General features: G+C 43.8%; 1 protein-coding gene across 1 annotated transcript in view; it reads left to right on the top strand.

Annotated features, from left to right (window-relative positions):
* The window catches only part of CDIN1 (CDAN1 interacting nuclease 1), a 367,051-nt gene that overhangs the window by 167,329 nt on the left and 173,270 nt on the right, over positions 1–26,452 (top strand). Inside the window, exons 7-10 of the mRNA XM_040412470.1 lie at positions 3,591–3,670; positions 3,922–3,971; positions 16,605–16,672; positions 26,295–26,360. Coding sequence (XP_040268404.1) covers positions 3,591–3,670; positions 3,922–3,971; positions 16,605–16,672; positions 26,295–26,360 — 264 coding nt within the window. The remainder of the gene's footprint in view (positions 1–3,590; positions 3,671–3,921; positions 3,972–16,604; positions 16,673–26,294; positions 26,361–26,452) is intronic.

Genomic DNA, 26,452 nt, shown 5'->3' with positions numbered 1-26,452 from the left:
TTTTAGCAGGGTGAGTGATGGTAAAAAATAAAAACCCATACCTCACTGATCCCTGGCTGCCCCCCTTCCAAAGCGACAGGGGTCCCCCTCAGGTCTCTCATTCTTGGTCCTTTTAGACACACAGGAAATTACCACTCAGTCAATCACTAGTGTTGAGCGCGAATATTCGAATGGTGAATTGTAATTGCGAATATCACCACTTCGAGAATTTGCCAATATTTAGAATATAGTGCTATATATTCGTATTCGCGAATAGTGTTGAATATTCTAATTGCGAATATATTACATTGCCAATTTCCGCAATCAAGTAAACAATGACTGGAGATCACAAATTTGCGAATTTATGGCGAATATTCGGCCAAAAATTTGCGAAATATTGCAAATTCGAATATTGCCTATGCCGCTCATCACTATCAATCACTGGCTGAGACAGGTCACCACTATGGCCAGTGTTTGAGAGGCACCAGGAAGCAATGGCTAGGGATCAGTAAGGTATGACCTTGATTATAATTTTTTTTTTTTTACATCATTCCGAATCTGTTTAAAAACTAAAAACAGTCAAATTCAATCAAATTCAGGACCCAGTAATTTTTCTATTTTTTTTCCCCATTTTTTTTTTTTTTACGATTTTCATTTCCGGAGCCATAACTTTTTATTTTTACAATCACAAATTGTACTTTGTATTTGTGCAATTTAATATGTAGTGGGAAGTGGAAAAATTTCCAAATGGCGTGGAATTGGAAAAATTACCTAACTCTACCATTTTACATCCCTGTCCCACAGGTCCATGCCTCTTTTAACATCAAACTGCAGCAGACTTCTGAATGAGTGTCATGGCCGGGTGATTGGTGGGCGTCTCGGCAGTTGAGCCCCTACCAATCTCTTATTGATGACCCATCCTGAGGGTACATCATCAATATGTAAATCCCGGAGAACCACTTAAACACATTTTTAAGATCTTTTGGTTCTAATTTTGTTTTATTTTTTTCATATCACTATATTATAAAAATAAACAAAAAAAAACTAATATCCTGCAGTTTTCACACGGGCTAAAATATGGTAGTACTTTCTGTCTTTTCTGAGCAGCTACATGAGCCGTAGACACAATGGTTAACCCCATTGACTTTGGAAGAGTTTTGTAGGCATGCTCAGTGACCTGTGCAGAGCTCAGCAGGGAGCTGATAAGCTGAGATACCACCTATTGTGAATGGTGGATCCGGGTCTTATCTACACAGAGGTGTTACTTATCATTGTAATTCTGCCTGTGGTGATAACAATAATAATAGCTACTGAAAAGTTACCTGAACAGAACAGGAAAATCATGACCTAGTGGTCAGTGTGAAAATTGCAAGATTATTAACTTTTATAAGATAAAATAAAAATCTGGTTCACAAAAAAGTGATAAAAAAAATGGCTCTGTTTCTGATGACACATTCACTTTCTATACAACCAGCACCTTCTCACAAGAGGCAGTGTGCCATGATTGATTTCTTAACTTGCATGCCTCTTTTAATATCCAACAGTATTCTGCTGGCCTTAGAAGCAGCTGATTGATATTACATGCTGTTATTGAGCCTTCACCCAGAACCTTCTCAAAATGAATAGTTTTTTTTACCCTACCATACTGAGTTTAGGGAATATAATTATGGCATGGTCACCATTACCATCACAAACAGTGACATTCCCCACAAGCTCGGCATTGTTAGAAATAACGAGATCCAGCAGAGCATCGCTTCTATTGACTTCTGTCGAGTTTTCCACAGATTGGCCCATAAAGTACGGTAATCCTACAGCACATTGAAGAATTTTCTCCATTTTGCATTTGAATCAACCATGACCTCAATCAATATCTGGGAGGTTAAAATCACCAGTTATGACCACTGCACCCACCGTGCTGCCCGCTGACCTTCTATCTCCTCTCTAATGGGTCTACAGCCCAAGATTAGGCAGAAGGGCATGGCGCTTCTGCGAGCACAGATACCTTCTCAAACAACTGATCAGCGGGGTCCTGGGTGTCAGACCCCAACTATTCAGATACTGATGACCTATCCATAGTCTAGGCCATCAGTAGAAAAGTCTCAGAAAACCCCTTCGAGTAAATACTGTTTTCAGAATACTGATAACTAGCAGGACATGTGAGAGGTCATGAAAAGCTGAGATGGGACATCGCTTTTACATAGGAACATAGGGAGTCATTTATTAAACAGATATTAGGCGTATTTAAGGTGCAGATGGCGGCACAAAGGTTCTTTGTGCCACAATCTGCGACTTTTCCCCGCTCACGCCAGGTCTAAAAAAGTGAGCGTGGCGTGGAAGGGGAGAGGCTGGCAGGCCCGTCTCATTTGCCATTTTGTACGCCTGTTTTAGGCTTAGAAAATGGTCTAAATATAAGCCTGCAAGAAAGCTGTCTTACATTTATAACTAGCACTGGATGCTCCAAAGTTATGTAGAGGCCTGTACCTCTTTCGTGGATCCACCGCAAGCTATGTGGCATCTAAAACACCGGTCTTAATAAATGTGTCCCTTAGAGTCTAGATGTGCTAAGCCAGGGATGCTCAACCTGCGGCCCTCCAGCTGTTGTAAAACTACAACTCCCATCATGCTCGGCTGCAGGCTGATAGCTGTAGGCTTTCCGAGCATGCTGGGAGTTGTAGTTTTGCAACAGCTGGAGGGCTGCAGGTTGAGCATTCCTGTGCTAAGCTAATAGAGACATGCCTCAAGGAAGCTAGGAAGCTGTCTTGCATTTAGAAGCAGCAGTGCATCGGCCGAAGGTATGTCGAGACCGGCGCCTCTACATAAGGGTACTTTCACACTAGCGTTTTTCTTTTCCGACATAGAGTTCCGTCACAGGGGCTCTATACCGGAAAAGAACTGATCAGGCATATTCCCATGCATTCTGAATGGAGAGTAATCCGTTCAGGATGCATCAGGATGTCTTCAGTTCAGTCATTTTGACTGATCAGGCAAAAGAGAAAACCGTAGTTTTATCTCCGGTGAAAAAAACTGAAGACTTGCCTGAATGCCGGATTCGTCATCTTTTTTCCATAGGAATGTATTAGTGCCGGATCAAATTGCCGCATTGACGGATCGGGTATTCTGGTCTGCGCATGCGCAGACCTCTAAAAATGTGAAAAAAATAAATACCGGATCCGTTTTGCCTGATGACACCAGAAAAACGGATTCGGCATTGCAATGCATTTTTCTGACTGATCAGGATCCTGATCAGTCTGAAAAATGCCTGATCAGTCAGAAAAAATGACATGCGTTTGCATACAGTTTGGAACTGCCTGCCGGAAACAAACAACGCAAGTGTGAATGTACCCTGACTTCGGCGGATCCACTGCCAGCGCAGGGCCTTATTAGGACTGGCGTCTAAAACACCTTTGTTAATAAATGTGCCCCATAATACTGCAGTTTACAACAATATACCGTAGTTTTTTTTTTTTTTTTTTGCAGTCCAGAGTATAATCAATCTAATGATCACATGTTTAACCCCCCCCCCCCCGGGCTAAAAATAAAGTTGAAAAAGTTTCTAAAAACGCAAAATGATAAAACTATGATAATTTATCTGTACCATATTTTCTTTGCAGCCACAAAGCCCGTCTTGAACAGTATGCTGCGTGACCCATCTCTGATCCCTGACCCTGTTCTTGCAAATCAGGTCAATCAGGTAACAAGGATTTGCCAACCACATGTGGTTACCATTGCTCTATATTTGTATGTATACAATATATTTACTAGGAATTTCCCCTGTGTTTAATTGTGACCGCACAAAGAATGGTCCTGTATATGACTTCACATGCTGGAAGTGTTTTTACCCTTTCCTCAGTATGAATGTAACACCTATCATTTCCACTTGTCTCCTTTACTCAGCGGCCATCTTCTAAAACTCTTAACTTTCTGAATTTTTCTATTTTGCAGTGTATTGTCAATGACTGCTGCAATGGACCCTTGGTGGATTGCATCAAGCAGTATCCTTTAAAGTTTGTCCATCTTCCTCAAAGAAAAGGGGTTGTGCAGCTGATCATCGGGGAAGTCTCACACCCCTATCCTCAGAATAGGTCATCAGTATCTGATCAGTGGGGGTCTGACTTTTGGCCCCCCCACCAATCAGCTTTGTGAAGAGGAAGTAATGCTTGTATTTTGTCTTCAAGATTACCTTGTGTGTCGTCTCGGAAGTCTCGCCGGCACAGTGCTTGTTCTATTCACTTTTATGAATTATACTGCGCCCCCGCTGCAAGCAGGGTGAGCCCGGTGTAATCTTGAAGAGAAAGTAGCATTCACACAAGTGCCACCTTCTCTTCAAACAGCTGATCAGCAGGGGTGCCGAGAGTCGGACCCCCACTGATGGATAGGTCATCAATAGTACTGGCTGCACAACCCCTTTTACATTCTCTTACCTGTTTAGGTCTATATTTCTGTGCTTGGAGTTCAGTATTACAGTATTTTTGTGCTGATGCAGCAAAGGTATTTTCATTGGTTTTTCACCCCAGCAGCTGAATAGACTTGAAATCAGTTTTCTCCGCTAGAAATGTGCACAGGGCAGTTGTCATTTTCTCTCCTCTTAGCTGGTAGAGGTCCTAGAAATGACACAAACAATAAAATAGAAAACGTTAATGTGCATAAGTATTCACCCCCTGAAAGTCACTACTTCGCAGAGCCACCTTTTGCTGCAGTTACAGGTGCCAGTCACTCGGGGTATGTCTCTATTAGCTTAGCACATCTAAACTCTAACATTTTGGCCCATTACTCCAGGCAAAACTGATCAACTCCTTGAAGTTAGAGGGGTTGTGTTGTCGTACAGCATTCTTCAGTCATACCACAGATTCTCAAGTGGATTGAATAGGCAATTTCAAATTTATATGCTTCTCCTTAAACCCCTCGGTTGTAGCAGGCAGTATGTTTTGGGTCATTGGGCAACTGGAAGGTGAGCCTCCATCCCAGTCTCAAATCTCTGGCAGATAGCTTTTTCAAGAATTCCCCTGTATTTACTGCCATCCATGTTCTGTCACCCCTGACCAATTTTTCAGTCCCTACCGATGTGAAGTAGCCTCACAACAGGATACTTTACATCAGATAGGTCATCAATATCTGTAGCCTGGACAAGCCCTTTAATAGACAGCACATTCAAAATTGTCTAACAATGAGCCACTTTTCTCATACAGTGTGAGCCACTGTGATAAGTTTAGTGCATGTTATATTTCCTAGTATTAGTTTATACTGTCTATATATTAGGATCAGTAAGTCTGCCCCACTGACTTATGGTGGGAAAGTGTCCTCTGTGAGGGATTATTCCATTATTAACATACAAAATGAAAATCGGACATCATATTGCAGCCTCCTTCTAACAAAACTAGAACCAGTCCTGTACCTCACATGGATTCAGAGATCTCCACATTCATTGCTCCACTTGTTCTGCTAGATTTATATCAACCTGGCACCTCAAGGGTGTGTCCAGCTCTCCCTATCACAGCTTAGGAGGCGTGTCTCAGCTCTCCCTATCACAGCTTAGAAGGCGTGTCTCAGCTCTCCCTATCACAGCTTAGGAGGCGTGTCTCAGCTCTCCCTATCACAGCTCAGGAGGCGTGTCTCAGCTCTCCCTATTACAGCTCAGGAGGCAGTTGAAGGATGAAACTGAGCATGTGCGGCCTTCTCAGTGAGCAGAACAAAGAAATAACATACAAAACAAACAGCAGGTGGCGCTATACAGATATATTTTATGGAATAACTTATTGGCTATGCTACATTTTTAATTACATGCAATTACAAAAGTATTCAGTTCCAGGGGCTGGTTAGAAAACTGTAGAATATTTTTCATGGGACTACCCATTTAATGTAATCTTGTCCTCTCATGAATATTGACTTGAAAGCTAAAGAAAGCTACTGCTTTGCAACTACCTGTGGGCGCTAAGGTACTGTAATTTTACTGAAGGAAGTTGTGGCCATCCAGGCATTTCCTGTACAGCGTCCACTGCAGGGGAAATGTGGTATTACACAGCAGGCATTCATCTGTCTGGATAGAGAGCTACAGATTTCACGAGACAACCACTTTATAAAAGCATAAGTAACACAAATAAGTATGTAATAATAGATAATCTGACATGAGAAGGTTCTCGTATTGGCCTGTGCTTGTCACATGGACTCTTCTATGGCTGCGGAGTAATAGCAGTTTACTGGCAGCTGATATTGGTCTCTCCTGCCTTCAGATTGAGTCACAGGGATTTCCGCCACTCCAATGTAGAGTCTATTAGTTTGAAGTATTAATGCACTTCTCTTAGGCTATACATAGTCCTCCTTTTGTGACCCTGCCTCAGCCTGTACACAGCCAGCACAACTGCGAGCATTATATCTGCAGCTATTGGCAGCAAAGAATGATTTATAATGGGTCGTAATGGCTTTGTGGTTGAAGAAGAAATCATGGCTGGTGAGGAAATAATTGATTAGCATTTGATAGAAACTATCAGGGAAATGGTTGATTGGCCTGTGGAGATATTGAGAAATATCATCCTTGTGATATGAAGTGGCACTACCTTGCCGGCTTTGACTTTGTGCATACTCAAGAGATTTAGCTAAAGAAACTCCATGTGACAGGCCATTAATAAATGTGGGTATTTCGCGTCAGCCGTACAACATAACAAGTAAGATGTGATTTACACATAGTGAAGACTGCAGCCGTTCAGCTGGGTGGTGAGATCCCTGTCTATTCTAGATTGCTAGCGCCTGGAAGTGATGGACATAGGAGAAATATGAGCTTATGTCGGGGCTCCTGTGCACGGATCCTGCAGGACTGCAGGCAGATTTCCTGAGGGTCCTTATGGCACCTTTCTTCCTTTCAAGCAAGGCTCCTAGGTAGATGTAATGTCCATAGCACCTCCTTTTTACCACTATATAAAATCATAGGCACATAGAAACCTACGTGTACAGCATATTACCGGCCATTACAGCCTGGATCCAGAATGCCATAGAGTTTGTTTCTTTTGGGAAAAAATATTTTCACCATTATATTCTGACCCTTCTAATTTTTTAGTATTTCCATAATTTTCTGTAGTGTGATCTGTACTTTTTATTGATGCCGTTTTGGACTTTTGATCATTTTGATCACTTTTTATTTATTTTTTTGTGGAAAATCTGTCATTTGATTTTTTTTTCTGTTATGTCATTCACCATACGTTTATATTTTAATAATGCAGGCATTTTGGGTGGCTATAAAGACCGGACCAGCACCTTACATGTACAGAGCTGGTCGGGAAGTCTTGTCCACACTTTGCTTGTTAGCAGTTACATGTTTTTAATTAGGCTATGGCCACACACAGCATCCATGCTATGGATTCTCCGCAGCGGGATTGAGTTCAGACAATCCACAGCATTTACAGGAGTAGTAAAGTGGAAATCCACACATAACTTGACAAGTGGTTTGGATTTTAAATCCTCAGCATTTCAATTTATGTTTGCGGATATCTGGCGTAGATTTAACCCTTTGCAGTCCTGGATGAAATCTGTGGCAAATCTGCAGCATTTCCAACTGAAATCGGCAGCAAAATCCACATGACTTGGTAAAGAGATCAGCCAGATTTGTTATGTGGCTGCACCATTATAGTGAAATCTATGTGTTCAACATTTGGTTCAACTTGTGGTTTCTCAGCCCGGCAGCCATGTTATTTCTATCGAGTTCCTGCTTCCATCGCTACGTTGGTACTGTGCTTAGTGCTGTGTGATTAGTGTGTACCATGCAGCCAGTGATTTACTTAGGAAAGGATATGTCCAGTGTCGGGAATATAGAAGAAGGGCTTTGTTCACATCTCCATTTGGTAAATTAAAAGGGTTGTCCCATGAAAAATATTCTGCAGTTTTTAAACGAGCACTTGGATCTGAATTCTTTTGTAACTGCAAGTAATTAAAAATTTTGCATAGCCAGAGTTATTCAATAAAAAGCATATGTATAGCGCCACCTGCTATTTATTTTTTCCCAATCGTCAATGACCGCACCAGGAGAGAGGGTCCACCTCCCATTCGCCGGTTGAGTTCCCCGCTCCACACACCCGGAAGACGCAAGGCTGGGGTGAGGAGCGGCATAGCTTTACTAGTGGGAAGTGCTATACTAACTATAGGGAGTTGGCTGTGTTTCCTTACTAACCGGTGAGCGGTTCCCCGCTATTGTGGATGCCTTCAGCAGTCGGGGCAGGTTCCCATGCGGCAGGCTATAGGCCGGGAAAGGGGGGGAGCCACATTATAATAAAAGGGTGACCGGCCTGGTGAGTCACATGCTCGCGAAACGCTGGGATAGCGTGTGACGTCATAAGATCCCATGAGATTTCGTCCCTGCACCGAGGAAGTGCGGGAAAAACTGATTTAAATTCAAGTGCCCAGCTAGAAGCCGAGGATCCTTGTCAGGAATGTCCGGATCCAGGATGTTTAAAGGTAATGGAGAGTACTGGTGACCAGAAGGAACAGTCTACCCCTGCACCTGTGGTATGGGTGGAGGGTATGTACGGTGATATGTTCTGTTCTATTGAATACTGGCTTATGGCAGTCTGTTGTTTTTCAGGATAAACCTAAAAAGGCATCCTTCTAAAACAAAGTACAAAGAATGTGGATTGTGTAAAGCAAAGTTGGCTCCCACCTATACTAAGCTTCTTTGTCGCCCTTGTATTGAGTCTACAATTGCAGAAGAGTCGCCTTCCATGATGAAATGCATGAAGAAGTTAATTAGAGAGGATGTGAGGAACGCACTTAAATCCAGGAAAGTTCCTCATAAGTCCCAGGATAAGTCTCCGTCAGTTTACTCAGATATCTCTAGCTCAGAAGATGATGAGTTTTTGTTAGAAAGTGGGAACTGGGCTCGGATTCGTCTTCTGAGGGGCACAGGGGTGGTAAACCATTTTTTCCTATTCAGGATACGGATCAGCTATTAAAAGCGGTTAGAGCTATTATGAACACCGAGGACCAGAAAGAAGTTCTTTCCATTCAGGATGTAATGTTTGAAGGGCTAGAAGGAAAGAAGAAACAGTGTTTCTTCATTCATAAAAATGTATCTACTTTAATATCTAATGAATGGAAAAATCTAGATAAACTGAGCTTTATTCCGTCATCAGTTAAGTGGAAGTATGCCTTTGAGGAGTCAGATTGCCAATCCTGGGATCGGGCTCCAAAGATTGATGTACCCATAGCAAAAGTTTCCAGTAGATCCTCCCTTCCTTTTGACGATTTAGGTCAGTTAAAGGACACTATGGATAGGAAGGCAGACAGCTTTCTTAGACGTACATGGGAATCAGTGGGGGCCTGCTTTAATCCCAATATTGCTGCTACTTGTACAGCCAGAGCCCTTATTTTATGGATTAAGCAGCTCGCGGCTCAGATCAAAGATAGTGCAGTTATTGCAGAATATTCCATTAATTGCTAAGGCGGCAGACTTTTTAGCGGACGCTGTTAGATTATCAGCCAGAGCCGCTTGCTTATCTAACTCTGCCCGGAGGGCTTTATGGTTAAAGAATTGGTCAGGAGATGTGGCATCAAAAAAACGCCTGTGTAATATTACTTGTGAAGTTAAGTATTTATTTGGTTTAACCTTACATGAGATTTGGGCAAAAGCTGGTGATAGGAAGAAGGGGATCCCCTCTGGTTACCGCAGGCAATATAATTCCTTTCGTCAAAATAAAAGATTCCCCGGTAAAGATAGGAGCTCGGGTAGGAAGAATAACAGGTGGAAATTCTCCTCTAAGTCAAAAAGATTCCTGTTCAGGGGTCAGGGCTCTGCCCCCAAGAAGGATAATACACAATGGCACCAGGGTGGGAGGAAGATTGTCAAACTTCCTCCCCGCCTGGTCCAGAATTTCGAACAGCTGTTGGATTTTAACCTCTCTAAGAGAGGGGTTCAAGTTGGAGTTCAGTTCTTCCCCTCCAGAAAAAAAATTCATTTCAGAAATAGGTCAAAAAGTTCAAGGGGCGCTAGAAAGGGAGTTTCACGCTTCGTGTGGGAGGGAAACACCACACGGAGCATGGGGGGGGGGGGAGGGGGGAACAGGGAATCAGGCCTGAGAACTAGGGAAGGAAATAAACACCTCCTAGTGAAAACCCTAACCAAAATCCTGACTACCAGTATGAACAGACCTCAAAGCTAGGTGAGTTTATACGCAGGAATACCTAGAGTCCTATCATGCCCTATAGGACCCTGGTACTAATGGCAGGGACGAGACTACCTGTTCCTCCAAAAGGAAGGATGAAAAGGAGTCTCCTACAGGCCTAATACAAACAATAGGGAAATGCAACACAGAACCCAAACAAAATACAAAAGGGAAAGGAAAGACTTAACTTCAAAGGAGCAATGGAAGCATCAGGAACTCAGCCGAGATCCAACCACAAACTATCTAAAGGTCCAAACAGAAGCTATAAACTGCACAGCATTGTGGGAGTAGCAACTATAAATAGAGAAGGTTAAATGACCCTAATAGCCACATCTGGGGAAAGAAGGTGTGGCAAGCACCAGAAACAACACAGACGTCATTTGATCCAAACGGAAAACCTGTCAGATCAAACCACGTGTTGACAGTCTCACCGATCTCCTTCCACCTGTCGCAGGAAAGTCCGTGACAGGGAGGTGGATATGTTGTTAGAAAAAGGTGCTCTTATCCCTTGCCCTCCTGGAGAAGAAGGTTCAGGTTATTATTCCAATCTCATTCTAGTAAAGAAGCCAAACGGGGATTACAGGACAATTTAAAATTTAAGAGGTTTGAACAAATTTCTGAAATACAGGAAGTTAAAGATGGAGACGTTCAGATCCGTAATAGATCTTCTTTACAAAGATTGCTTTATGGTAGTGCTGGATATAAAGGATGCTTATTACAATCTGTCGATTTATCCTGGTCATCAGAAGTTTCTGAGAGTGGCACTACGGTTGAAGGGGAGAGTAAGACATTTTCAGGTGCTTCTGTTCAGGATTTCTATAGCTCACTGTATATTTACCAAGCTGGTGGCAGAGATGGCGGCTCACATAAGAGAGAAGGACATCTTATTTGTCCCATACCTGGACGATTTTTTAATAGTCGCCCCATCCAGGCAGAATTGTCACAAGTAAATCAAGTAATTCAGATCCTGGAATCATTGGGTTGGATCGTGAATGATCCCCCAACAGACACAAAGGTTCCTGGGGATATTGTTGGACTCAACCTCCCAGAGATCCTTTTTGACCTTGGACAAAGTGGAGAAAGTAAGGTCAATGGTGCGGGATCTGATTCTGTGTTCTTACGTTTCAGTCAGGACAGCTATGTCCAATCTAGGTACCCTAACTTCTTGCATTCCGGCAGTTCTGTGGGCACAGGCTCATTCCAGGTGTCTACACTGGGAGATTCTCCAGTCTTGGTCAGGGAGACTGGAGGAGCTGGACAACAAGATTCTCATCTCCAGGGAGACCCGTCGGTCGCTGGAGTGGTGGCTGGTGCAGGAGAATCTAGATCAGGGGGTCCCGTGGAAGTTGATAAACCCTTTAGTAGTACCTACAGATGCCAGTCCGTCTGGTTGGGGGGCCCATGTTCTGGACAGAGTTTTTCACGGATCCTGGGACAGCTCAGATTGGGAGATTTCTTCCAACGCAAAAGAATTGACGTTGGTTCTGAAGACTCTGCCGGAGATGCTTCCTTGGTTTCAGAACCGACATTTAAAAAGTTTTGTCCGACAATGGTTCCGTGGTGGCCTACTTGAATCATTAAGGGGGAACCCGATCCAAAGAGTTGATAGAAATTGCGAGTAAGATTTTCTCCTTCTGTTGTCACTGTCAGCCCTACATATCAGAGGTGTAGACAATTGGAAAGCGGACTACCTGAGTCGACACAGACTAGACCAGAGCGAATGGTCCTTTAATCAGGAGGTCTTTGCCAAAATAGTAAGTCTGTGGGGGTTGCCAGGTATAGACCTCTTTACTACGAAAAGGAACAGGAAGGTGAGAAGGTTCTTTTCCCTTTGTCCAGGGGATTCTCCCACAGCAGTAGATGCCTTCCTCCAGCCTTGGGGCAGGGGTCTTCTATATACATTCCCTCCTTTTAATTCCCAAAGTGTCGGTCAGGGAGCCATGGGTGCTTCTGGAGATTCTGGATCTCTTGTCTCAGAGCCCAGTAATATATTCCGCAGTCAGGGACCTTCACTTGACGGCATGGTTTTTGAAAGGTCTCTTCTGATTCGGAAGGGTCTATCGGGTTCGGTAGTCTCTACCTTATTAAAAAGTAGGAAGAAAGTGACTACAGGCATATATGCTAGAGTATGGTCAGTTTTCTTTAAGTTTTTTGGGGTTCCTCCTTCCCCTTCCTGTCAGCTTAGCATTCCAAGGATTTTAGAATTTCTCCAAAGGGGGTTAGATAGAGGGTTAGCCTTAAGTTTGGCTGCACATCCTCTAATTGCTAGATTTTGTAAGGCTGTTGCTAGAAACATCCTGTCTAGGGTCGCAATAGTCCCTCCTTGGGACCTTGGTCTGGTCCTTCAGGCCTTGGTTAAAGTGCCCTTTGAACCCCTCTCTGAAGTCTCCATCAAAGTCCTAACATTAAAATGTGTCTTTTTAGTGGCCATCACATCAGCCAGGAGATTGGGTGAAATGCAAGCTCTTTCCATTAACCCTCGTTATATGTCCATTCAGGAGGATAGGATTACCCTTCTTCCCGATCCAGCATTTCTCCACAAGGTAGATTCGGATTTTCACAAGGGCCAGGAAGTAATTCTCCCTTCCTGTTTTGATAAACCCAGAAATCCTAAGGAGATCAAACTCAATCATTTGGATGTTAGGAGATGTTTGTTGGCTTATTTAGAGGCTACTAAGGGGTGGAGGAAAGCAACTTCCTTGTTTGTACAGTTTGCAGGCCCCATTAGAGAGAAATCAGCTAGTAAGAGTTCCTTAGCCAGGTGGATAAGGCAGGCTATCTGTTTAGCTTAGGTTTCCCTGCAGAAGCCGGTTCCCCTAGGATGGTCTGCTCACTCAACAAGAGCGGTGGCGACTTCTTGGGCAGAGAGAGCAGAAACTTCAATTCAAGACATCTGCAAAGCCACAACTTGGTCATCTCCATTGACCTTCTGTAAGCACCATAGGTTGGATCTTTCCTCATCTTCTGACTTGTCCTTTGGTTGTAGGTTTCTCCAGGCCGTGGTCCCAGCCTGATTCTTTCTCTGGAATTTCTCCTGGTGCTGTCATGGACGATTGGGAAAAATGATAATTACACCCACTGGTAATTTGATTTTCCAGAGTCCATGACAGCACCCCTATTTTCCCCACCCTTCTGCTTTGGTGTTGGTGACTGTTCTTGGGTATGGTCACAGGGTGTCCAGATATAAAAAAAAAAAAGAGAATATACTTAAACATGAAGTAAGCATATGCCTTCAGTCAAGCAAGCAGGAATAGTCGGATGATTGGATTACGGAGGGCTTCTTGTCTCTGAAAACCACTGATGAAGGGAGAGGCTCCTCCTTTTTTATACCTGTGGGTTCCCTGTCCTGGGAGGCGGACTGTCTCTCCTGGTGCGATCATGGACTCTGGAAAATCAAATTACCGGTGAGTGTAATTCTAATTTTTTCTTATTTCTTTGACCTGCTCATTGAGATGGCCACACATGCTCAGTTTCATCCTTTAACTGCCTCCTGAGCTGTGATAGGGAGAGTATGGACACGTTCCCCTGAGCTGCAGCAGAAAAGACACTCCCCTTGAGCTGTGGGCTTGATATAAATCTAGCAGAGCAATGAATGTGGAGATCTCTGGATCCATGTGAGGTACAGGGCTGGTTCTAGAAAGAGATTATTATGTTCTATATGATCTCTGCTTTACATTTCTCACATTAATCATGGGATAACCCCTTTAACGTATCTAGCATAGCCGGGTACCGCCAGATCCCCATTCACTATAACGGTTTTCCGACATAATTGTCTGCTTTCTGCCAGTGAAATACCGCAGCATGCAGTAGTTTTTCCATCAGAAAGTCAGCATTCTTCCCGGGAACCTGAATGATCCTGTTATAGTGAACAGGTATCCAGCGGATCCTGGTGGTGTCTGGCTATGCCGGATACGGTAATTCCAGTAGTCTACTCCTCTTCTTGAATACAGGGCCTCAGATGTAAACCTACCCTAAGGCAGTAGTTTTCTCTATCTTTTTCAGGTACTTTTACACCATATCAGGCATTAGCACGGCATTATAGAATGATTGATAGCTTTTATTGGCTAATTGGGTAGACTGAAGGGGTTTTCCAGCACTTGAATATAGATGCAGTTGAATGGGACTAAGCTTGCAGTACATTTCCCGGATGCTACACGTGGTAAGATGCTGTGCTGGTTCTGCCATGCCTCGGCTCTTTCTGTTACCACTGGGTCATACTAGCAATTCGATAATTCTTCTGTATCTGATTATTTGTGCAATGACATTCTCCATGCATTGATGTTTTGCTAAGATCAGAGTTCTTCCCCTATTACACTGATGGATGGGAGCCCTCCTGAATTCTCGTGCAGGTGCAGCCTATGCTTAATTTAGAAAATATGGAATAACCCACAGGCGTGAAATGAGATGTGTTTGTGAATATGGTGTCTTGTACGTGTGGCCAGTTCAGCCTGTAAGAAATGTTCAGGGCCCCACAGAGCCTTTGTCGGCCAGCGCTGCGTAAGCCCTATGACTTATGGCCATATGAAAGTGTTACAGCAGGGCGAAAGTTTTCAGAAATTACATGTTAATTTCAGGGCACATAAAATAGTTAAAAATCAATGGAAAGTTTAAGGTTTTAAAAGCATAATGTCTTCTGAAGGATTGTGTATTGATTTTAAATATAACTCTCTAATTATATATGCAGAGAGTAAAGCACGGAGACAGGCTCTTTGCAAATGGCAGGGGGCTATTTCACAGGAAGGGTTCGGAGGATTACGGGAAGCCGGGCCTCAGATTTTCACTGGGCGGAAAATGGCCTGTGAGATTATTTACAAGTTTTGCCTTTTGGTCAGCGGGATACATCAATAACAGGTAGTAACATTATAGACCATCTCTAAGTGTTTCGGCCACTATTACATTAGGAAATCGCTTTGAAGCTCCTGTATTAATCCCTGTTTGTCCTCACCCTCCATCCACTTATCTTCTTCCTCTCGCTCCTCCACTCCCCATGGATCCATTTATCTATTTTTATTTTTCTGCTCTTCGGCCTGGTCAGGACTGTGATTTTCACCGGGCAATGTGCATACGTCTTGTGGAGTAGTTTACCGTTACACAAGGAGTTCATCATGTAGAGTAACACTAGGAATAAACTTCTTTACCAGAACATTTTTCGGTAGCCCATTGGTACTGGTAGGATTTAAAAGGGGGTTTTCCAGGATTGTAATATTGATGACAGATCCTTAGGATAGATCATCAACATGAGATCAGGGGGCTTCTGAAACCTGGCGCGCCCACTGATCAGTTGTTTGAATGGGCTGCTGTGTATCGCTACAGCACAGCTCTGTAGACTTTTAACCTCTTAAGGACACAGCCCAGTTTGATACTTAAAGGGGTATTCCAGTTGGAAAAATGTATACCCTATCCGCAGGATAAGGGATAACTATTAGATCAATGGGGCTCCTACTGCTGGGGGCCCCACCGATCACGAGAATTAGGAGAAATGAATAGAGAGGCTGCATGCATTCACAAGTTGTATTTCTTAATAGCGCCATTTTGGGGTACATTATTTAAATTTTATTTTATCATTTTTGGGGTGACATTTTGCAAAAACAGCTCAATTCCACCATTGGTTTTAGGGTTTTGTTTTTATGTCATTCAGTGCACAAGAATAATGACATTTTAACTTAATTATTCAGGACAGTACGATTATGTGGATACCAAATGTATTTGGTTTTTATTACGCTTTACTACTTTTTTTTTAGGTTGAAAGGATTTTTTGAAAGGATTTTTTAAACATTTCATAACAGAAGTGCAGGCATGAGTCAATGCTGCAACAAGAAGGGAGGACAATAGAGAGGGAGAAAGAAAATACACTTGTCTCTGGTACGTCCTCCTGGATGGTAATGCAAGGTACAACATTGTTACATGAACAGGGCCTATTTGGCCATTTAAACATTAGCCTGAAAGGTCTGGGAACCAGACAGACATGACGGGAACAAACTAGTGATGTACTAGAAGAGGGTAGGGCAGTCGGGGTGGGCTCTCGCAGGACAGCAGACTCAACCGGTGCGGATTTTTCAGGTACCAGGTCCATACACCAGGATATGGTCATGGTCTGTGAATCCTGCAAGTCTGTTTAGCTACTAATAAAAGATGCAAAAAATTTAAGAGAATTAGTCCCAGTAAATATCTGTTGTTATTTAGGCTATTCAGTATTTCTTACTATATCTGCCTATCCTTTGGGAAAGCTGGGTGATAGCCAATATACTGTATATCAACCATTCATAGGTTGTCCGCGGTAAGTCTTGGTGACAACCCCTTGTTAGTTATTAGTTGTCACCCAACTTAAATTGCTCGGTACAGACATCCTGGTCATTTTCTAGTTTTGGAAAAGTGAAGGGTAAAAACCTTTATAATCTCTTTAATTTATATATTTAAGCACAACAGAATTAGACATTGATAAAATTTAACTGTTATTTTACCTTTAACCGCCTGATCGTGCAGCTCTATTGGTCATGAGCATGAAGTTCTTTTAAGAGAGAAACTGCTGGAGAATAACCTAGCATTTTTAGGTAAGGCACCTGTAATTTTATTTACTTCATTACTTTTTTATATTTTACATCAAAATGAATCTCACACCATCCGTTATATATTTCCTTGTCCAGTCTCAAATTTCTTGTAATATAGTATATGAATCCGGGCAATTGATAAAGATCAACTTGGTTTAACGTTACATTTTTAATATCATATACTCTGATAACAACGGTATCCATTATGTTCAGCTTTTTTGTCCTACAGGTGGATGTAGCTGTAGAGACCATGCACACAGCTATATTACCAGTCTGGCTTGTATGGGTTCGTAACAGTGCCCATAGAACGCTGTGGCCCGGTCTGTACCTCTGTGTGCTCCCATTTAATTAGTCTTGTGCCATTTCATATTATGAAAGTAGAAAGAAGTTTGCCATGGAATGCACATAGGTCAGTAATACGGACCTGTAGGTGCCATACAGGGACTGTGGACATGGCTTTTAAATCTGTGGGGATCCGACATGAATGGACCAGCAGGTTAAGCCTGTGCTGTCACGGTCCCTCAGGTGACTGATGTCAGGAAATGAAGGAGATTGGCTGAGCATGGAGGAATCTAACAGCCTCCTTGATTTCTCTTGATTCAGTGTTGATAGGGTTAATGACCACTTCTCTTTTCTCAGCTGTTGCTCAGTGGTCATCACTTCTACCCTTTATAATCTCACCCCACCCTTCTGACTATGCGGTTAATAGCTTCATTTGGGTTTGGCTGAGCTGGTGTGAGTTCCTCTCTGGTGTTCCTGTTCTTCCATCTCTACAGAAGTTAAGTGTCGCGTTTGTTTGTATTTGTTATATTTCCTGTTGTTGTATCTGGGCCTGAGACAGAGACTTCCATTCGTCCATCTGGGGAGGAATGGGTTGTCTCTGGTCCTATACTTATTCCAGGGCCTTACATGGAAATCAGGGCCTAGGTATCCTGCTTATGAATATTCCTACCTTCAAGGTCTATTCATATTGATAGGTAGTCAGGGCCCGAATTAGGGTTGTCTAGGAGGTGACCTGTTTCTTCCATAGTTTAAAAAAAAGAGGGTTAGTCAGCACCTCCCAGTGCGCAGGTGCACGCCGCCATGGCAAAGACCTAGAGGAAAAAAAGGAGACAATGCGGCAGCACTCTGCAAATCAGACAAAGTACAGCATTGTTGTACTTTGTCTGATTTGCAAAGTGCTGCCGCATTGTCTCCTTTTTTTTCCCATAGTTTCAAGGCGCAGTTGCTGTTCCCCTTCCCTCCTATGTTCAGTGTGGAGTTTCCCCCCCACACTGATCGTGACGTGTGCGCTGCTGCTCCATTCATCTCTGTGGGACTGCTGGAGATGGTAGTCTCATGGAGATGAATGGAGTGGCAGTGCACATGCTCGACCTGTTGTTCCCTCCTGTCATTGTGGTGGGGGGGGGGGGGGGGTAGATGGTCCATGTTCCCGTGATCTGGGGAGTTTCACTGGTTGGATCTAATAGTTTTCCCTTATCCTGTGGAATACCCCTTTGTTAAACTTGAAGGGGCTGTCCAATTTCAGGAGGAAGCCAGACAACCCTTGGGATCCGCCTGCAATAATGATGTGGTAAGTACTTAGGTGACAGATCCCCCACCACTGCCCTGATTCTCCTGGATAGACTCTGTTTACCCGGGTGCAACAGTGAAGCCGCGTCAACAGCACATGACTGATTGAGGCAATCATTGCCCTCAACAGTGCACCTGACATTCTAGACACTTGACAAAAATGCTGAATTATCTGTATCGTTTTTCAATTTGAGGTGGTCCTGTCCTGTTCTGAGAGGCTACTGGGAGCAAGTTTGCAAATTTTTTCACAATGCCATGGACAGTGTGGTACCAGACAACCTCAAAACCTGTTTGTTGATGCAGACTGTGTCTTACGATGTGTGACTAGAAAAAACCCCACTAAACTCTGAATGGTCCACATTGCTACAGCTCTCCGTGATTGAATCAGTTACTTCCATACTTCCCCTTTAGAAATGGATTTGTAAACATAGAAACAAAAGGGTTAAATGTCGTAGTATCTGAGACAGATGGAGAAACTTCCCAGCTACCGTCTCTTTCTGCTATCCCTGTTCTGATGATTCGTATTGCATATACTCACACCCTTAGATATCCTTTCCCCCTGCCTAATTTGTGCACCCTTCCTGCAGATCAGTGTGCTTGCCCCCATTATATATTTTGGTTTTGTTCCTCACTTTGATTTTGGTTATTGCTACTGTGAGGTAGGCTGCATGGGGTTGATGGTATGACGTTGGCACACTGTGCCGTGGGTGGTTTGTAGTTTGCTCTCTTCTGGTTTAGTAGACGTGTAACAAGCATCTTCTTCCAGGTCACATAGTATCTGATCTATTACAATGTTCTGTTCTTTTTGTGTTTTATATTTTCTTCTCTGGTGCATACATTGTTGAGTCCATCCTCGTGTTTGAGTTAAAAAAATATACATATAGAAATATGTAAAATATGATGCAGATGGTTTTTTTCTCATGTCATTGTTTCTCGGAAAGCTGAGTTAAAACTTTCATTGTGGTAGTCACGTTTTCGAGACTCATGAATGTCGCTGTTATACAGGAGCCAGGAATGTTTCACTACACCAGTGCTCGAGGGTACTATATCCCCTTATGGAGAGCACCTAAACAATGTGAGGAGCAGGCAACACTCCTCTGGAATTCTGGGAAGAGGGTATGCAAATGAGCTATTAGCAAGCTCTGCCTTAAAGGGAACCTGTCATGTGGATATTTGATTATAATCTAACTAATTATATACAATCATTAACTACTAAAAAGTACCTTAGATGTATTCACTTACTGGTGTGACAGATGGTTATCTCATAATATACACACAAAGATGCCACATGCCGCATGCCAATGAGCTGATTTGAGTCCAGCGTGATGTCACTGAGTCCAGCGTTTATTTAATTAACAGCTATAGCCACTCCCCTGCCCACCTGCTGCTCATTCATATGGAAAATAACTGTCAATCAGCAGCAGGTGGGCGGGGAGAGTCAGGAGCTCATAAATATTCATGACTCATCATTATCAGCTGGAGCTTTTCAATACAAGATGTTGGCAGATTGACTGGGTCAATTAAAGAAAGTGACCCAGCATTTTTCTAAGAGAATCAGTCACTTATTTATGTTGCCCTTCGTTAGGACTACATAAAACTGGTGACAGGTTCCCTTTAATGCCACCAGATGTAAGCTAGGTATCCTATAAGTCAGTGTTCAAACTTTTAAACAGGCCTTCAGACATAACTTGGATAATATTTAAGCCAGCACCTTATCTGCAGACAGTACTCTCTGCTAGGCACTGATGAGGTGCAATCACCTTAAAACAGTTGTCTGCAGATGAGATGCTGGCTTATTTATTATCCAAGTCATGTCTTAAGGCCTGTTTAAAAGGTGGAACATTGACTTATAGGATAGCTGCCTTACATCTGGTAGCATTAGAGGCAGAGCTTGTTAAGAGCTCATTCATTACACCACTATGCAGATTTGCCACCTCTGTATTTGGGAAAGTGGTGAACGGTTGCCATATTGGTAATATCCCAATTTACTTATGGACTGATTAGCAGGAACTGAGAAAGAACTGGAAAGAATATTATCAAAGAGGACATCTCAAGAGTTAGAGGTTTTTGGGCAAAGACGAGACATCGGTTCTCATTTTGATGGTCATGAATGTGTTGTTGGTGCAGTTATCTATTTTATTCTTGGTGAATGGGAAGGGTGATACAGATGGCTAGTTCCCCCTGTGCTGGATGCATCACCACTAATGGCATCACTGGCATCTCTGGTGTTGCTGCAGGTAAGGTTTACGAATTAGGGAAATGATCATGGCTGTGCCTGAATATTACGAGGGAGAGAGTTCAGGATGATTGATGCCAAACAGACTCTTATTGATTTAGGGCCAAGCAGGAACTCTGTTATCTAATCCGTTGTATATACTGCACACCCTCGCTGGCGTGTAATTAATATTTTATACTGTAAGTAGTTTGGAGAAAATACTTTAGTATGTGCTGCAGTATTACTTTCCCTGTCACGAGATAAGAGCCATTGTCTTGTGACACCAGAGGAGCCTCCGAGGAAATGCCAGATGTGAAACCCTCCTTGTGTCTGCCCATTTCCATCAGTATACAGGCTCTATGCTCAGGGAGGCCTGTGCGCCTTACTACAGGGAGGCCTGTGCGCCTTACTACAGGGAGGCCTGTGCGCCTTACTACAGGGAGGCCTGTGCGCCTTACTACAGGGAGGCCTGTGCGCCTTACTACAGGGAGGCCTGTGCGCCTTACTACAGGGAGGCCTGTGCGCCTTACTACAGGGAGGCCTGTGCGCCTTACTACAGGGAGGCCTGTGCGCCTTACTACAGGGAGGCCTGTGCGCCTTACTACAGGGTCCATGATTTGGTCATCTCTGAAGAAGCGGGAAGACAGCCAATATGGCTGCAATTATGGCTGCCACATGGTTGTCCACCAGGTAGGATCTGTAATGTCAGACATGCTGGTTGTCATTCAGCTTTAGGCTACTTTCACACTTGCGTTCGGGGTTCCGCTTGTGAGATCCGTTTGAAGGCTCTCACAAGCGGCCCCGAACGGATCCGTACAGCCCCAATGCATTCTGAGTGGATGCGGATCCGCTCAGAATGCCTCAGTTTAGCACCGTTTGGCCTCCGTTCCGCTCAGGCGGACACCAAAGCGCAGCTTGCAGCGTTTTGTGTCCGCCTGGCCGTGCAGAGCCAAACGGATCCGTCCAGACTTACAATGCAAGTCAATGGGGACGGATCCGTTTGACGTTGACACAATATGGTGCAATTTCAAACGGATCCGTCCCCCATTGACTTTCAATGTAAAGTCAGGAGTCCCCTATTAATATACCATCGGATCGGAGTTTTCTTCAATCCGATGGTATATTTTAAGTTGAAGCGTCCCCATCACCATGGGAACGCCTCTATGTTAGAATATACCATCAGATTTGAGTTAGATCATGAAACTCAGATCCGACAGTATATTCTAACACAGAGGCGTTCCCATGGTGATGGGGACGCTTCAAGTTAGAATATACTGAGAACTGTGTACATGACTGCCCCCTCCCCCTCCCTGTATTTAACTAATTGGTGGCCAGTGCGGCCCCCCCTCCCTCCCTCCCTCCCCCCCCCAGTATTAAATGTGACCAGTGCGGCCCCCCTCCCTCCCCCCCCTCCCCCCCAGTATTAAATGTGACCAGTGTGACCCCCCTCCCTCTATATTCATTGGTGGCCAGTGCGGCCCTCCCTCCCTCCCCCCCCCCAGTATTAAATGTGACCAGTGCGGCCCCCCTCCCTCTATATTCATTGGTGGCCAGTGCGGATTCCCAGTATTAAATGTGACCAGTGCGGCCTCCCCTCTTCCCCCCCCCCCCCTAATTAAAATCACACACCCCCCCCCATCATTGGTGGCAGCGGAGAGTACCGATCGGAGTCCCAGTTTAATCGCTGGGGCTCCGATCGGTTACCATGGCAGCCAAGACGCTATTGCAGTCTTGGCTGCCATGGTTACTTAGCAATAAATAGATGCATTATACTTACCTGCGAGCTGCGATGTCTGTGACCGGCCGGGAGCTCCTGCTACTGGTAAGTGAAAGGTCTGTGCGGCGCATTGCTTATAGCACAGACCTGTCAATTGCCAGTAGGAGGAACACCCGGCCGGTCACAGACATCGCAGCTCGCAGGTAAGTATAATGCTTCTATTTATTGCTAAGTAACCATGGCAGCCAAGACTGCAATAGCGTCTTGGCTGCCATGGTAACCGATCGGAGCCCAAGCGATTAAACGGGGACTCCGATCGGAACTCTCCGCTGCCACCAATGATGGGGGTGGGTGATTTTAATTAGGGGGGGGGGAGAGGGGAGGCCGCACTGGTCACATTTAATACTGGGAATCCGCACTGGCCACCAATGAATATAGAGAAAGGGGGGCCGCACTGGTCACATTTAATACTGGGGAGGGAGGGAGGGGGGCCCGCACTGGCCACCAATGAATATCGAGGGAGGGGGGCCGCACTGGTCACATTTAATACAGGGGAGGGAGGGGGTCTGCCCCTCCTGCCTGACAGCACCTGATCTCTTACAGGGGGCTATGATTCGCACAATAATTGTGCGGATCACAGCCCCCTGTAAGAGATCGGGTGCTGCCAGGCAGCAGGGGGCAGTCATGTACACAGTTCTTTTAGTATATTCTAACTTGAAGCGTCCCCATCACTATGGGAACGCCTCTGTGTTAGAATATACTGTCGGATCTGAGTTTTCACGAAGTGAGAAATCTGATCTGTAAAAACCAGTTATGCAGACGGATCCGTTCTGAACGGATGCAAGCGTTTGCATTATAGGAGCGGATCCGTCTGTGCAGACACCAGACGGATCCGCTCCAAACGCAAGTGTGAAAGTAGCCTTACCATGAACTGAATAAAGTCACAACTGAATAAAAACACACTGTAGCAGAAAATCACCCATGTACACTCTTAAGACTACTTAAAGGGGCTGTGCCACAATATCAACTTCTCCTCAAACCTCAGGATACAGGATAAGCATTTGATTGATTGGGCTTGTGATCTGTCAGTCTCTTAGAGAACGAATAGCGTGGCGGTGCACAAGCTTGACATGGCAGTGCACGCGTATGGGGGCACAGGACCCCTGTTGTCGTAATTGGTAGATGCCTAAGTGGTTGTACCCCTTCCGATCAGATGCTGATCTCCTATTCTGTGTCCATGGACTGTCTCCAGTTCCTGGTTTTGGGCGCTGTAGCATTGAAATAAATAATATCTTACAAAATCTCTGTGAGCATCTCATGACCAGGAGATTTTCATCTTCTGGAAGTAAACAATGCAGGATCCTATTCAGTGACAATTAGCAGAGATCATAAAAAACATGGAGAAGTGATACAAAAAGTATATTAGAAAATCGTATATGAGTATGAAACTGGAAAACCCCCTTTAAGAGACTGTGCTTGTGCTTTTCTACTAGAAATATTAATCGGAAACATTTGGGCACCCCATTTAGAGACTATGGGTGCCCTTAAGTCTAGCTTTTAACCTGGACCTCCTAACGTCAGCTGTTACCACTGGTACAATTGAAAAATGACTGCTCCTTCTTGGAAAATGATTGCTGCTCCCTGTAAAAAAAATCACAATTTATTGCTTTTAGTTGCTAAGTTCTGATTTAGTATTGTATGTATTGATGTCTCTGCTGTTTGGCTTTCTTTTGCTGTGCTTGCCCTTTACATCAGATGGTTTGTATGTGCGCTGCGCATTAACCCCACAGAAGTTACCAAATGGCCTCTGTGAAATCCTTGTTCCAAGCTGATAGATGGAAGGGAGTTGAGCGCACAACTTCTGGGAACCATCATTAATTCTAATCAAAGGTGAAGCAGAAAGAGCAGTGAGAAGGCCGTGTCAGCAGCCCAGCAGGTGTTAGGACAGGACCACACAGCCTTCCCGTTACATATCCAGGTCATTAGTTAAGGATGGATGGAGACATGAAGCAAGGCAGTAATGGGCCTCTACAAAATGCTATAACGCACGCCAGGGTTTCAGAAGTCAAGGGCGATCTGTTATGACATACTGGGGGCTCCTCATCATGCTACGACGCCTAGTAAGGGAAAAATAACACTAAACCCTGTATGATTAACCTTGTCCTAGAAGAACATTGGTGGAACAGCAAGATCTTCTGGTCATGGGGAGTGAAATACTGAATGCATCCAGATACAAGCAGAAATGCAGCTCTAGCGTTTAGGGACGTCATTGCATTAACTTTAAATGAAATAATAAAATATATATGGATTGTAAGAATTAAAATTAAGGCCTTGGGTGGCTGATTTTTTTGGTAGATATCCTTATTTCTGGCTGGCTTGTACAGAAGTCCAGCGTTTCACACAGCTTTTCCAAAATCCAGAAAAATACATTCCCCTACATTCCCCAAGACTTGGAGAAAGGTTATTGACAACCCCTGTCTGAGCTATAAGGGGAGTTATGTGGGATGTTGCCCAGCCATCTTAGAATCAAAACCTAAGGAATAGCTATTGATGGCCTCTCTTCTGGGTCCCCCGCTGATTGTGACCCATTAAAGGGGTTGTCTCACTTCAGCAAATGATGGCCAGAGGGTAGAGAGAGGCGCTCATCGGGTGAGTATGTTCAATAAGTGGATAATCCACTATAAGAATTTTTTAGATATGCTTACGCATCCCAGAGGCAACATGCTACATACAACTAAGGCCGTGAACAAGGTCCTGTGTTAGGACCAAAACGTTGGCCAGTTTTGCAAATATTATTCCTGGATGCCAATGAAATTATAAATTTAATGAAAAATGTAATGAAAATATGAAAATACAAATTTTCTAAACTACAATTACGAGTGCCGTGGTTTACTTCTCACTGCTTACCTATTAAGGTTGCACCTAATTGGGTGCAACCCCAGTAGAGGTTGTATGTAGATGGTTCACAGTTGGTGCATCCCAGATATATCCAAATCCCTTGGGTGGGAGCCACCCCACCACTCGGGTCAGACAGTAGAAACGAGAAGAAAGGACACTTGACTTTTTCGGTCGAATGTATGGACAGTAGGAGGTGCACTATCACAACTGGGTAACTTGCAATTTTCAGGTTTATTGGTAGACAATGCGTTTCGGGGTACTTCTGACCCCTTTATCAAGTCAGAGGTTTTTTGATCGTTAATGAAAACCTTGTGTCAGCTGTGCGGGCGGCACGGCTGCCGTATCAGCAGCACTAGGTGAACGCTTACACATGGCATTTACCATGAAGAGAAAATTAATACAAGGCACTTACTAATGTATTGTGATTGTCCATATTGCCTCCTTTGCTGGCTGGATTCATTTTTCCATCACATTATACACTGCTCGTTTCCAGAGGTTACGACCACCCTGCAATCCAACAGAGGTGGTCGTGCTTCCACACTACAGGAAAAAGCGCCGTTGTGGTGGCCGGAACTGTGGGAGTGCGCAAAGGGCAGCACTTTTTCCTATAGTGTGCAAGCAAGACCACCAGTGCTGGATTACAGGGTGGTCATAACCCCTAGATAGGAGCAGTGTATAATGTGATGGAAAAATGAATCCAGCCAGTAAAGGAAGAAATATGGATAATAACAATACATTAGTAAGTGCCTTGTATTAACTTTCTCTACTTAATAGTGTTTATCCAGACAAAGTGGCTCATCGGTATCTGGTCCAGCAGCTCCCCTCATTCAGCCAGTGCTGCAGGCCCTTCATTTTTTCTGATCCCAAGGATTAGACTGTGCCAATGATACATTGATGGTGTATGTTAAAGATAGGCCGTTAGTGTGTTGTTTGTTTTTTAAAATCTCTTTAATACAAATCGTAATGATTTAAAATATACTTTTATATTGTAGTTATTGAATTGGCCTTGCAGTGCTGGGGTCTGGAGTCGGAGTATTTTCAGAATGATTTGAGTTTATCTTTCCCTTATTTGAGGAATCCATTTCTCAATAGTCTTCTTTTAATTGCAACTTTTAAACTTTTTCCTTTGTAAACGTCTTCCTTATCACCGGCCTATTTTATGATATGATAGTGTTGTGTAAAATATTAATGCAAGTTCTTAAAAGTTCTTGCCTTTATTGTAGATGAAGACCAGCTGCGTATGAAGGGCTACGATAAAACTCCCGACTTCATTCTGGAGGTGCCAGTAGGTGAGTCTGACATTGTAGGGTTCAACTATTTTATTTGCCGACTAGATATGTTATTGTTGCCCAGTGGACTTCGCCATCTTGTGACATGATGT

The sequence above is a fragment of the Bufo bufo genome, chromosome 11, assembly GCF_905171765.1.
Source record: "Bufo bufo chromosome 11, aBufBuf1.1, whole genome shotgun sequence".
NCBI lineage: Eukaryota > Metazoa > Chordata > Amphibia > Anura > Bufonidae > Bufo > Bufo bufo.
The sequence above is the reverse complement of the archived record's forward strand: the minus strand, read 5'-3'. Positions and strand labels throughout refer to the sequence as shown.